The sequence below is a fragment of the Carettochelys insculpta genome, chromosome 1 (genome assembly GCF_033958435.1).
Source record: "Carettochelys insculpta isolate YL-2023 chromosome 1, ASM3395843v1, whole genome shotgun sequence".
In the NCBI taxonomy this organism is placed as follows: Eukaryota; Metazoa; Chordata; order Testudines; family Carettochelyidae; genus Carettochelys; species Carettochelys insculpta.
In genome coordinates, this window is record NC_134137.1 from 218,474,114 (window position 1) to 218,487,621 (window position 13,508).

The 13,508-nt window shown below is 43.8% G+C and overlaps 1 protein-coding gene across 3 annotated transcripts in view; it reads left to right on the forward strand.

The window, feature by feature from the left end:
* The window catches only part of ABI3BP (ABI family member 3 binding protein), a 451,725-nt gene that overhangs the window by 416,476 nt on the left and 21,741 nt on the right, over positions 1–13,508 (forward strand). For 2 of the 3 annotated variants that reach the window (XM_074999360.1, XM_074999377.1), the window contains 3 exons: positions 8,641–8,717; positions 11,377–11,406; positions 13,269–13,430. In XM_074999360.1, the coding sequence (XP_074855461.1) occupies positions 8,641–8,717; positions 11,377–11,406; positions 13,269–13,430 (269 nt within the window). Of the gene's footprint in view, positions 1–8,640; positions 8,718–10,891; positions 10,913–11,376; positions 11,407–13,268; positions 13,431–13,508 lie in introns of all 3 variants that reach the window. The other variant, XM_074999369.1, reaches the window with a different exon arrangement.

Here is a 13,508-nt window from a genome sequence, read left to right on the forward strand (position 1 = left end):
CAGGGACACATCTTGAAGAACCATCGTTACTACAGGTGAGTAACTTCTCTTTACCTGTTTATTCTGTCATTACTTTAGTATCCCAAAAGTAGTAGGAAAACATATCGGAAGACACATTCCCTGTGTCACAGATCTTACACTCTCAGGATAACATGATTTGAAAAACAAAAGTGACGGTAATATATGGGGAGAAAGGAGGACCAGCGGACATGGGTTAGTTGTCTTTTTTATGTGTTGTTATGAAATGTGTTCCCCTGTATGTCCAGAACTCCCCTGGCACAGGATTTTTTAAGACAATATGTTCCTTAGCAGCCCTGCTGGGATGTCCTTTATTATCCAACCAGTCACTCACTGTCTAACCTCTCCATGCTCCCCTCCGCCTGTCTTCCATTACCATTCAACACCCTCTTACTCACTCCATGTGGCAGCCCCAGACAAGTGGTTTGTTACCATCATCAACTCATATAGTATATCACCTAACACTGCAGGATGGAGACCATGGTCAGCAACTCTGCTTCTCTGTGGTAATTTCTTTTGTTAGGGTGAACATTTCTTTGTGCTGGAGACAGAGATGTCTCAGGAACTGGGAGACTGGAACAAATTCCCACAGGAGTAAATGACCATCGCAAACCTCACTATTTTCCTTTGAGAGTGCAAGGCACATTTCTGCAGTCTGCGGTCTCCAACTGATCCGTATGCCATTTTCATTTAAAGAAAACATAAATCTTACCAGTACAGAACCTTTTGCTGTACATGAAGTTCTTTCCCTAGGAAGAATACATTGTTGGAAGGTACTCAGGTATTATAGTGATGAGGATGGTGTAAGACTATAGGAGAAGGTCCTCCTCTAGGCATCACTCTTGATGTCAGGATCCCAGAGCTCTGATGGCCATGAAACAGTTTTTCTCCCCTACTGGACTGCATGCATGAGCTAAGAGATAGCAAACTCTCTGTGGCAGTACCTTCTGAAACAGTTTCTGGCTCCCAGGAAATAGTCTGCCTGCCTACTTTTCTTTTCTTTTCTTTTCTTTTCTTTTCTTTCTCAGTCTGTATGTCGGAGGAAGAGTAGCATGTAAGGATCTTGCACCTCAGGGAGTCCAGATGGGAGGCAGGCAATGGTAAATAGTGTATTGTATACTTTTTTAGTTCTGCTGACAATTAAATGTACATATTAAGTGTACATACTTGTAAAGAAAAGACAGGAGTGTTAAGTAATAAGAGGACTTCATTGGAACTTCTCTTTTTCTGTTCGAAAATGCTGTGGTGGCACTCCAAGTGAGAATACTACATTGAAGAGCTCTGTTAATTCCACCTTTTCAGTGCTGTGACCTTGCATTTTTCTCCTTCTGCATGATTTGGAAAATAATGGAATTTCCTTTGCTTGCCAAAGTTTCATGTGGGATAACAATTTCCTATGGAAAAAATAGCCCATACATTAATTAAATAAATAGAAATGTAATCTACACAAGTACTTTTATTGTCCGCTGTGGTTAGGATTGTTTTTTGGAGGCCTTTTCTTTCCAGAGCCTAAAGAATGACATTCCAATGTAGTCTGGAGTCAAAGTTTGCTGTAAGATGCTATTTTTAAAGGTTAGTTGAGGATTTTTGGCAATATATTTGAGATGGGATATAGGCTACAGCTTCTTAAGGACATCAAAACTGGCTGAGATGTAGATATGGGATAATCATTATATAGGTTGACTATTTAGCTTTCTAAACTCTGGCCTATGTAGTCACTTAATCGCTTTGCCTTTTTCACTTGGTTTTTACGGTTGCCAGCTTTCTAATCACAAAACTGAACACCCCTGCCCTGTCCCTCGCTTACTCCATTCCCTCGCGCTAACTCATTCACTCCCACCCTCACTCACTATCACTGGGCTGGGGCAGTGGTTGGAGCGCAGAGGGGGCTCTGGGCTGGGGTGAGGAGTTTGAGGTGGGACAGAGGGCTGGGGAGCAGGCTCCACAAGGGAGTTTGCCTGTGGGAGGGGACATCAGGCTGGGCGGCACTTAATGCAGCTCCCAGGATGTGGCTACCAGATCCCCACGGCTCCTAGACAAATGGGTGTCCAAGAAGCCTTCTTGTGACTACCCTCGCACCTTGTGGTTCCCAGACAGTGGAAGCTGCAGAGTCAGCCCTTGAGGCTGGGGTGGCACGTGGAGTCTCTCTGCACCTACAGGCTGTAGGGATCTGGCAGCCACTTCTGGTAGCTGCGTGGAGCCAGGGTACATGTGGAGATTGGCTTAACCCCAGACCCCCTCTGCACTGCTGACCGGAGCCATCGGGTTCCTGTTTCAATGAGCACCTGGCCACCCTCCCTAGACAAGGTTTGTAGAAATGGTAAGATAGCAGCCCAGCACTTGACCTTTTTTTACATCATTTTATTCATGTACACAGACTAGTCATTTTTCAGATCTTTTGCCCACGGCCTTAAAAACTGACGTGGATATCTAGACATTTATGGAAACACCACATGAGCTCTTTAGAATATGGTTTGGCACCTCTCTCCTGCTCTTTGTTCTTGGCCGAACATTTTCTCTCTCCCTACTCGCAAGCAATGTGCTGTCAGTCATGAAGTAGGTAACTATCCTGCACCCCAAAGATAGCTGCTCGTCACTGGGCTGCTGCCACTGGTGGTGTCTCCTGGCTGGAAGCTAGCAAAGGAAGGAGACAGAGATGCTTTCTGCCTGGACACTTCTTTGAAATGCCTGTCGCGAGATCTGGAAAATGGAGACATTTGGATTTCCTCTAAAAATGTTTGCAGTCTCCCACTTCTGTTTTAGTTATTTAAGTAACTTGTAGAATTGATGGGTCCTAATATTTAAATTGACAAGGACACTCCCTTACTACGTGTGTAACCACTCTACCAGGTTTCATTCACAATAGGAACTCTTAGGTCATCATAACCATCTATTCACCTAAAAATTCAACAAAACCCAGCATTTGAAGTGCATGGCCACCCCCAGAGTTTTAGTTATTAATTACCTGGCTCGCTTACACCCATAAGTCTTATTCACAAACCAATCCTCACCCCTCTAAACCTTCCCTCACGACTCCAGATAGACTTATTGGTAGTCACTGGTGCTGGGTCAGCCCCGATGTCTGCTTTCTGTAAAGCCTACTCCTTCAGGTTCTGCTCCATGTTGCAGCTGATCAAAAAGATCTCTCCACTTGCTTGGTGGTTGTTCTGTCCACCTTAGTCCCAGTCCGCAGAGTCAGCTTTACGCAGAGTTTGGAATTTCTGGATGAGGCTTCCTAGACAGATCCATTTCGCTGTTTATTGAGCTCAGCTCCCAGCCCAGTCAGACACCGCTCTACGTACATTCAAAGTGACTAAATTTCTACAACGCATGTACCCGTAATTACAGGACTAGAGAGAGGATAAAGTCCTTGCACTTATGAACGTAAGGGCAGCAACTCTGCCTGTCTTTTACATGAGCTATGGAATGAGGCAATAGGCTGTAGCAGCCTCTGACCCCCATTATCCGCCCATTAGAAGGAGAGGCAAAATCTGCTCATTAGTAATGGAATAAGGTAAATTTCTCCCTCTGCTACATTCATCCTGATTTTGCTTTTAAAAATAATTGTTTATATATATTTTGCTGGCGATATTTTACGTCCTGCTATCCATGCCACACCTTGTTGTGTTTGTTGCAAAAGCTGCTGTTGGGGTGTCTGGCCACCTCAGTCTCCCTGATCTTTCTCAGTTTGGCTCAGGCCCTGGATATGGCATAAAGACCACACTGGTAGCTCAAATAGATGTTCTCCCTCCGATGGTCAGGGATCGCTACCAATATTGTTAGATACATCAGCTGCCTTTGATGCTTTTGGTCGTGATTGGACCTATGATTTTTTTTTTTTTACAGAGGTCACAGAAATTGTGACTTTGAATAGTCTGTGAAGTGTTGGAAATGGCTGTAACTGAGTAGCATTGCAATGTGGCACATGGGGTCACAGTGCCATCTAGGTTTGGGCACCCTGCTCTTCCAAGTATGGGTAGCTGGGCCCAGTGGGACAGAAGCTGACGATGCAGAGCTAATGCAAGGTGGGATCGTTTTTGAGCTATCCTCCAGGCCTCACCTTTCAGCACCTCCCCCATGCCGCCACTATACGCTTGTGAAGACTGCTGTAGCAAAAGCTACATTATTTGGTGACCTTTCCATGCCTTATTCTTTCTGTACGTCTCTGCCATGAAATTATTTAAACTGTTGATGCCAAAATCGTAGCATAAATCAGGAGGTGTGTTTTATTCACTTGTGAATCCCAACATGTCAGAACAAAGCTTGCCCTTCAGTGGATTTGGAAGTCAGGAGATTTGGGCTCTTTTCTTAGGTGTGCAGTGGACCTGCTGTATATGATTTTGGACAAGTCTCTTCACCACTCTGGCACCTAGTTTTAGTTCTGTAAAATGGGGATAATAAGCCTTACCGTTTTTCACAGAAGTGCTTTTAGAGCTATAGAGGAAGAATTTCATTTAAGAGTTTAGTGCTGTTATTGCACTTGCCATCAACACACATGATGAATTATGAGAAGAGGCACAGATGTCATATGCCCCAGGGAAGCAGAGAATTGCTCCATTCAGTGTCAGTAAACCAAGGGCTCTTCTTGGAGGGTAAATTTGTGCCCCTGCAGTTGTAATTGGAGATTTTTAGTAGCAGTGCCTGGTGAGGTCACACACTCACTGCCTCCATCTTATACCACCTCTGGAAGTTACACAGTCCTATACAAAAAACTCCTTCCGTTCCTTGTCTACCATTCTCAGCTTGAGACACAGCACCACCAACTTTGTAACCCAATTAGTTCATAGTTAAGTCTTCCCTGATTCTTTTTCTTTTCTTTAAAAAAAAAAAACTTAGGCGTTTGTTTCAGTTATTAATATACCCCCACCATAGCATAGTTACCCTCACTCACGGGATAAGCTATTCTAAAGGGGAATGGCTGCTCCATGTTTCTGTGATGCTGAAATGACCAGATGAGAGAAGGTAAGGGACGTGCTTTTAAATAGTAAGAGACCTGCTACGTGACATACCTGACACCTTCATGAACAGGAGAGAACAACTTGCAGCAAATACGGCATTCCCCTGCAAAGTGCACAAGCTCTCCATCTTCGCCGTGCTGCCATTAAATCTCTTCTGAAAGGTCTTCTTAACCTCCACGCTGAAATACAAGCCCCAGTACCATCGTAGGAAAACAGTCTGGTACTGTGATGCTTCATGTGTTCCCCTTTGGAGCCATAAGTGATGCATTTACTTCTCCATCTGTCAGTGAGGGTGACCTTCCTTGTCACTATCACTTCTGCACAATGAGTGGGAGAATTGGTTGCCTGCTGGTACATACCCCAAATACAGTATTTTTCAAAAATAGTTACCTCACGGCCACACCTCAAGTTCCTACCTAAAATAGTTCCATCATTTCATTTGTATCAACCCATGCCATCTTCCATCATTTTTCACCAAACCTCATGGGGACAAACAAAACGTAGTGCATCACACTCTGGCCACCTGAAGGGTGCTAGCTATTTACATCAGTCCTAAGAGAGATGCCAGATCCAAAGAGAGACTGTAAAATGGATCTCTAGCTGCACTGACTTTTGTTATTGCCATCAACAGATACAATCGCCACCAGGGACCCAGACTCACTTCCTCAATAACATGCCTGTTAAGGACACCTGCAAAGCAGCACTCTGAGCACACCAGCCCATATATTCATGCAGCAGTGTGGCATTGAGCAACACTCAGCAGCAGGTGCTGTACTTGGACTTATGTTCTCCTTCACTCTACTTTGGAGTTTTTCACTATAGAAACTTTGTGGTAGAGGAAGAACTGAGGAGGGGTGGTAGTCACACAGCACTATGGAAGCGCTGGAGGTGGCCCAAGGTGGGGAGAGCACACGTGTGACCCAACCAGGCACTGCTACTAAAATTTTCCAGTAACAAACACAGGGATGCAGATTCACTTAACGTGAAGTAGTCACAGGGACAACCACCTCAAAGAACCTCAGCTACCACACAGTGTGAATCACCTTTTCTTTTTACCCATTGGTGGGGTTGCAAACTGGTGTCATGGGGCTGTAACCACCACCTGAGCCATCCCATGATGTTAAATGGAGGTGAGAGCTGCTACGGGCAAGGTTGAGAAGGCTAGACCTAGACCATCTGAATTTTAAAAGTTGTAGGGTGGGGAGATGATAGAATGAGAGCTTACAAACAGGTCAGATTAAAATTTCATTAAAAAATTACCTTTAATTTTTTATAAGATGAAAAAATTCCCTCTCCCTGGTAGATTTTCTGCATTTAAACATCACGTGACTTATTCAAAGTGATCTTAAATCATCTTGGATTCCCAGAGTGGTGAGCGTGGAACAAATATCTAAATTAGATTTGGTAGGCTTTTTAAATATATATAATGAACCCATAGTTATGCTTACAAATGTAGACGCTTCATTTACAAAATATTTGCCCACCATGAGAACACTTGTGGATATTTCTATATGATGAGAAAATTTACAAAAGTTGAAGCAACTGTTAACATTAAGCATTAAATTCGGGTGAAATAAAAATTATCCCACCAAGTAGCTGTGGGAGACCATCCCTTGGTATTTGGCCAGAAACAACTTATTGGGGTTAATCAGCTTGCTGCTCAGGTCTTCAGAGACCAAGAAACAGTTGGAAGTTCCACAGTGTGGATTAAACTATTCAGCCTCTTTGGGGAGAATTTATAAATGGAATCTTTGGCAACCGAAGTATGAGATTAGTGGCGTGTTTTATAAATTTTGTCTTTTCTGATCATTTGATCTCTTGGAAAAATGCTGCATGGAAAGCAGCCTCTTGTAGCTCTATTTCATTATAGCACTGTGAGAAATTCACTAAGCCTCTCCTTCCATTTATAAGTGATTCTTTGTGAATCAACAGTAGTATGTTATTGCCCCTAAAAATATATATATAATTACGTATTGTAAGTAACTGTCCAATATAACATTCAAGATAAAAAGTAACCTAAATACCTGCTCATTGTTTTTAAATATGTCCACTGCCTTGTGTTAATTGCTAATTTAAAACATATTCAGTTACCTGTTACTTATTTATGTTAAGGTTGCTCAACTTCTCTCCTTTCATAGCCTCCAAACCAGGAGCTGTTTCTTGCAGTGACTCTAATATAAGTCCTCTAGTCGAGGCTTCACTCAGGGTAAAAATAACCTGAATTTTTCACAGGTTCTGCTGTGTCACACCCCTGCCCCGCCCCACCCCACCCTGGTGGTAGGCTCAGGGCAGGGTGTTGGGTGGGATAGCAATATGTCAGTACCTGTGGCAGAGTGCAAGGGGGTCAGAGAAGGGGGCTGGGAATGTGGGATGCCAGAGTCAGAGGTTGTGAGGGGGGAGGCTCAGGGCAGGGGCTGGGTCTGTGAGAGGGAGGGTGCAGGAGTCAGGGTTTGTAGTGGGAGGAAGGAGTCGGGGCAGAGGTTTGAGACAGGGGGCTCAGGCTACAGATGGGGGTTGCTTCTCCTCATAGCACAGCAGCAAAACAGGCAGGCCACAGAAGGCAGGGGCACTGAGTGCTGTTAAGGAAAAGGGGAAGGAGAAGTAACTCTAGGGGACTGGCAGCAATCGTTCAGACTCCTGGATTTGAACTGTGGGATTGGGAGCGGGTCTTTGGTTCCCCTCTTAGCAAAGCCACACCGGCAACAAGGCCAGGTCAGTCTGACTGGGACTTTTCTTTCTTTTCTATCTTGTTTTACTTTCCTGCATTCTGCTTTGGTCTCAACCTTTCAGAGTTGCCCCATTCAGGTTTTCTCAGGGTAACCCCCCTTGTGAGGTAGCCGTTCTGGAAAATCAGTAGGGTACTGTGTGCACACTGCCACCTGCCCAGTTTTTTGGGCTCAGGGTCAGCCCACACCCCCAGCTCTTGTGTCCCAGGGATGGCAAACCCACTCCCGACATAGGCCGTGGGAGAGGAGCGGAGGGCAGTGTTCCCTGTAAGCTGAATGCTTGGTGACCACCCGGGAGCCATTCAGCTGCCACCCAGCTGATTAGCAGAGCTCCCACAGCCACCTGCAGCCACCAGCAGGTGTTTTGGTTCGTGGAGCTGCATCTCTGCACTTTCCTTAGTGGTCGTAACAAAATTTATTCCACTCATGAATGGGAAAAAATTAGAGGTAACATTGGAGGGAGGTGGCGCTGAGAACCCAGGAAGTTCTTGTGTTTAGGAATAGTCTGTAAAGTATTGCTATGGAGAAGGATAAGGAAGAGACCTCCCCAAATGGGGACGTTGTTGTTATTAGAGGACTCTATAGAACAATGAGGTGCATTCTCCATTGGCTGAACATTCCAGCCCCATGTCTTGGGAGAGGCACGTTATTTGCACAGCAGGCCCCATCTCCTAACCTGCTCCCCCTCCAGCATTCAAAACAGAATGAGGTACCATTGGAGAATTAACACAAACACAAAGGATCTGCATGCAAGCTCACCATGCATAGGCAGAGGGGTCTTATGAGATTAGGAGCAAAATGTTTTTAGAGTAGGAAACTTAATCCATTATGCTTGTCCAGGAAGCCGGTAGCATCGGAAATGGTGTCTGCATGAGTGGTGTCCTGGCCCACAACAATCAAAAATACAGCGTGTGTTTGTTTCCAATTTTATTCTCCAGTTATGAATTCCAGGTGACACCCAGGAACCCCGTTGGAGACGGGCCAAGCACCAAAGCACCATTTTATACCGAATCAGGTAAGAGCTTCAATAAGTGTATCAGTTTATCAAGTGAAAGCCATGAAAATGCCTTCAGCCAAAAGGAAAAGGTTAATTTGATCTTGGATATTTTTGGTTATGGGTACAGCATAGTCTAATGTATGGGGCACTAGACTCAGGTAACCTGGGTTCTTTTCCCAGCTCTGCTTTGGGCACTTCACCTCACTCTGTGTCTCTGTCTCTCCATAGCCGTGTCTACACGTGCACGCTACTTCGAAGTAGCAGCACTAACTTCGAAATAGCGCCCGTCATGGCTACACGCGCCGGGCGCTATTTCGAAGTTAACTTCGACGTTAGGCGGCGAGACGTCGAAGTCGCTAACCCCATGAAGGGATAGGAATAGCGCCCTACTTCGACGTTCAACGTCGAAGTAGGGACCGTGTAGTCGTTGCGCATCCCGCAACTTCGAAATAGCGGGGTCCGCCGTGGCGGCCATCAGCTGAGGGGTTGAGAGATGCTCTCTCTCCAGCCCCTGCGGGGCTCTATGGTCACCGTGGGCAGCAGCCCTTAGCCCAGGGCTTCTGGCTGCTGCTGCGGCAGCTGGGGATCCATGCTGCAGGCACAGGGTCTGCAACCAGTTGTCGGCTCTGTGTATCTTGTGTTGTTTAGTGCAACTGTGTCTGGGAGGGGCCCTTTAAGGGAGCGGCTTGCTGTTGAGTCCGCCCTGTGACCCTGTCTGCAGCTGTGCCTGGCACCCTTATTTCGATGTGTGCTACTTTGGCGTGTAGACGTTCCCTCGCAGCGCCTATTTCGATGTGGTGCCGCGCAACGTCAAAGTTGAACATCGACGTTGCCAGCCCTGGAGGACGTGTAGACGTTACTCAATGTTGCTACATCGAAATAAGCTATTTCGATGTTGGCTTCACTTGTAGACGTAGCCCATATGTAAATGACACATTCTCATACTCCTTTATGGTGCAAACCCAGTTGTGTTTTTAACTATGGAAAGTGTACAAAGGCTTCTACTGAAACCAGGGATTTGTTTTGATTTGATTTGATTTGATTGTGTAGTGAGCAGGGTTTGTGCACGTGTGCATATTTTTAATGTGTAGTGCGGCATTTAAATCCAAAGCTCAATTAGCGTGAATCTATGTTGGTGTTTTTATCCCTATTTCAGATATCTCTGCAGGCCACTGCACAGATGACACACGACAGATTTACACACTGGGCACGCTTTCGCAATTTTACTTTATTGCTCACGGTTTTCCCATTGTCTGCAATATAAGAATGTTATTGTTGTGTTACTCTTATTTATGTCACAGTTGTACTTTTGGGGTTTAACTGAAATCAGAGTCCCATTGTGGTAGGCAGTGTTTGTGTGTGTAAATAGGTAGATTTCTACAGAAAGACAGTGAGTTGCTGCCCTGGTAAGGTTACATGCTAAATAAATAGGACCTATGTGTGGCAGGACGAGAAATGAAAGCACAGAGAGACCATGACATGCCCAAAATCATCCCACAGGACAGTTGCAGAGCTCAGAACGAATCCATGTGCCCTGCTTTGTAATCCATTGTTTCACCCACCAGATGGATGCTTATTGGAATGGAATCAATGTGAGCACAGTACATATATTCTGTAAAATTAAGGCTTTTACTCATGTGCTCATTGGCATAGTGCCCTCAGAAATATATCTGTCTGGTTAATGAATCTGCAAAGTAGAGCGTTACTTGCAACTTCATCATGTGTTCCAAATGGTACAAAGCAAAGCCCCACCTGGCTATGGGGAACAGAAAGAATCACCCATTACTGCATTCCTTTGTCTAGCCCGATGCAGCTTCTCTTGAAGCCTGTTATGAACTAGCTATTAACTGCAGCAGAAGCTATTCTGTTTAGAGTGGGTGCCTATTGTGTGTAGGACTCTGAACTACCAGGCACTTACTGTTTACCAAGCCTCTTTAAAGGGACACTATCAGGTGTAACATTTGAGGTCAAATCCTTCATTGTATACTTGCTGAAATTAATAGGAGTTTTGACTAAGTAAAAGGTGAGTGGAAACTGTGTGAGGAATTCAGTAGATGTCCCACATATTTTAAGAAAAATTTACACCTTCTTATGTTACAAATGTATCTTTAGATGATTAAATTTGAAAGAGCCATATATATTTTAATGCAGTTTTGTGATTTCTTACTTTTATTTTTCCCATTCACTTTCAGTCAGACAATGGAAATTAACTGGTCAGTTTCATGTTTTGCTAATCAATGTCCACACATTCTCCGTTTGTCAGTCACATACACTAACCTAAAGCTGCAACCTTTGGGCAGCAAGCATTGCAGAGAAATCCTTTTATGAAAACAAATTAAATTTTTGCACTAAAACTTTAAAAAATGCCAGGAAAATATGTTTATTGATGATAAACTTTGTAATCTTTTCTGTTGTTTTACAAAACCCAGTTTTACTGGTAGTGAACCACTAATAATGTTTTCAAAAGCTCAGTGATATGGTAATTCCAAATTGTTACACGAGTAGTTTATTTCTTAAACATACACAAAAATGTGCTGAACTTGGCTTCCAAAAATTGTAGCTATTTTATAGATTATAGTTTGTCGACCAAAGAAAATCACTTTCTAGTGTGCTTCTGTTGAAATGTCTGGAGAGGTTATTCTATAACATCTGACTGCATGTTTGTTTTTCTCCCCAGCGGACCCAAGAGTGAACAAGCCAGTTTCAAGTAAGCCCTTTATGTATAGCGTGCTCTAATCAGAACATTTTTCTGAAATAAGATAACATACTCCTTTATGACAAGAGGGTTGTGCTGTCCAAGTTACACATGTCATGGAACAGAGCAGCATTCACACATGATTTCACTTTTTCCATCTATCTCACTTGTAAGGAATTCCTGCCAGTCTAAATGTTTACCTGAGCAGAGCACAATCAATGTGATGTGGTATTCCTGGGGCACCTTGGATGGCTTGGAACCAAAGTACACAAGTGAGCCATGGACAGCTCTTTTCTCAGCCTGGTTATTAAATGAATAGAAGGTTCTTTAAAAAGAATAAACTATTTCTCACTTAGTAAATAGCTTAACAGAGTGCAAGTCAAAGACTGCTATTTATCTGTCATTGTACTGAAATGTGTGCCATGAAAAACATATAGCTTTGAAAGGCTTTGACCCAGTTCCACCTGAAGCCTGTGGTAAGACTCCTGTTGACTTCAGTGGGAGTTGGATCAGGATCTAAAAGTAGCAAAAGAGACCTATTTCAGCCAAAGGAATTGTTATTTGCATTTAATACTGAAATCACCTCTAAAAATTTGCAAATTCTTTTCCTTTCCACAGCATAAGCTACTTCATCTGGTTTATCATATAGTTTTCTGCAAATTTCCAGGGTCCTAATTTGTACTCTCTCTGTTTAGAAAAGCAATGGAATCACAATTCCCCCACTACCGCTATATGTTGCCTCCTTTTGTAAATTGTAACTGTATCTCAGATATTTGGCTCCCTGACACAGCAATGCATGTTGTACATTAAAGATTTTGATCTGAGTTAGAGCAGCCTAAATCTGGCATAATTGTTTACTTAAGTGGAGTTATTCTAGATTTACACCAGTGTAACAGAGATCAGAACCAACTCCAAAGTCAAGGCCCTGGGTGAAAAACTCAGAAACACGTTTGTAGTATTTCTTACTATGGTTATGTGACTCAGTTTCCCTGTTCAATTTTGTATTGCTGCCTGCAGAGTTAGAGGAAAAGCATGTTTGTAGAAGCCAGAAATGGTAAAGCTAAGATAACTTTCTGGATCCATTGCTTCAAACATATTGAGAATAATTGCAGAGCCATCAATTGTGGGGATAAGTTACTGAGCTGGCTCTGGCTCCGGCTCCATCCAGGGCATGGTGCTGTTCCCCTCCCAAATCTCTTCAATAGTCTAGAAAAAGGGTAAAAGTATCGAGTGGCTGAGGGAGACTAGCTAGGACAAGTCAGCAAAAAGGCACAATCAAGACAGCGTGAGTACTGCAAGCTGTTCTTCCCATTCAGAGCTGGTGAATAACTCAGATCAACCTGAGCTGTAGATGGAGAGGCGATGCTTAGGTAAGGAGATATGCCTGTAGGTATTTGGTTATTTTCTAGCCCACTTTTCAAAGCACTGTGTATCATCTGGTCAAAATAAATGATGTTTTATCTGAAGAAGCTGTTTCTGTGTCACTGCAAAAGTATTTTGGCAGGGGCCAAGCAGTTGGACTTGCTGAATTATTCACGGTCTCCATCTAGGAGGCTGTAACCCAGAGGCAGGGGAAGTGTGGCATTCCACCCAGGAGAGGTGGATGGATGCCTGACCCTTGTGAGAGTGCTTTCCCAGAGACCCCAAGAAGGGACAGCTGTGCAGTCTGACAGGGACCGGCTCACTGTACCTATATATGTGTATCCTTTGCTGCTTAGCAATCCCATAAAATGCAGGTGACTGGTGCTATTAATATGTTCCAAATGGCACCCTGTTGCATTTGGTCCTGTGCTCTATAGTCACTTAAATGGGTTTGTAACGCTCAGTTTTGTATAGCAGTATCATTGATTCCCCTCTTTCTTCTTCTCCTGCAGTGGGAAAAGATGCCATCTGGACTGAAATCCCGTTCAATTCTGACTCCTATTCAGAATGCAAAGGGAAACAGTTCGTCAAAAGAACTTGGTATAAGAAGTTTGTAGGCGTACAACTATGTAACTCCCTGAGATATAAGATTTACCTCAGTGATTCACTTACAGGTAAAAGTAACCAAAGACAGTGTTAAAGTGGTTCTATAGCTATGATCCAAATTACACACAGTCATCTAGGTCCTTCAT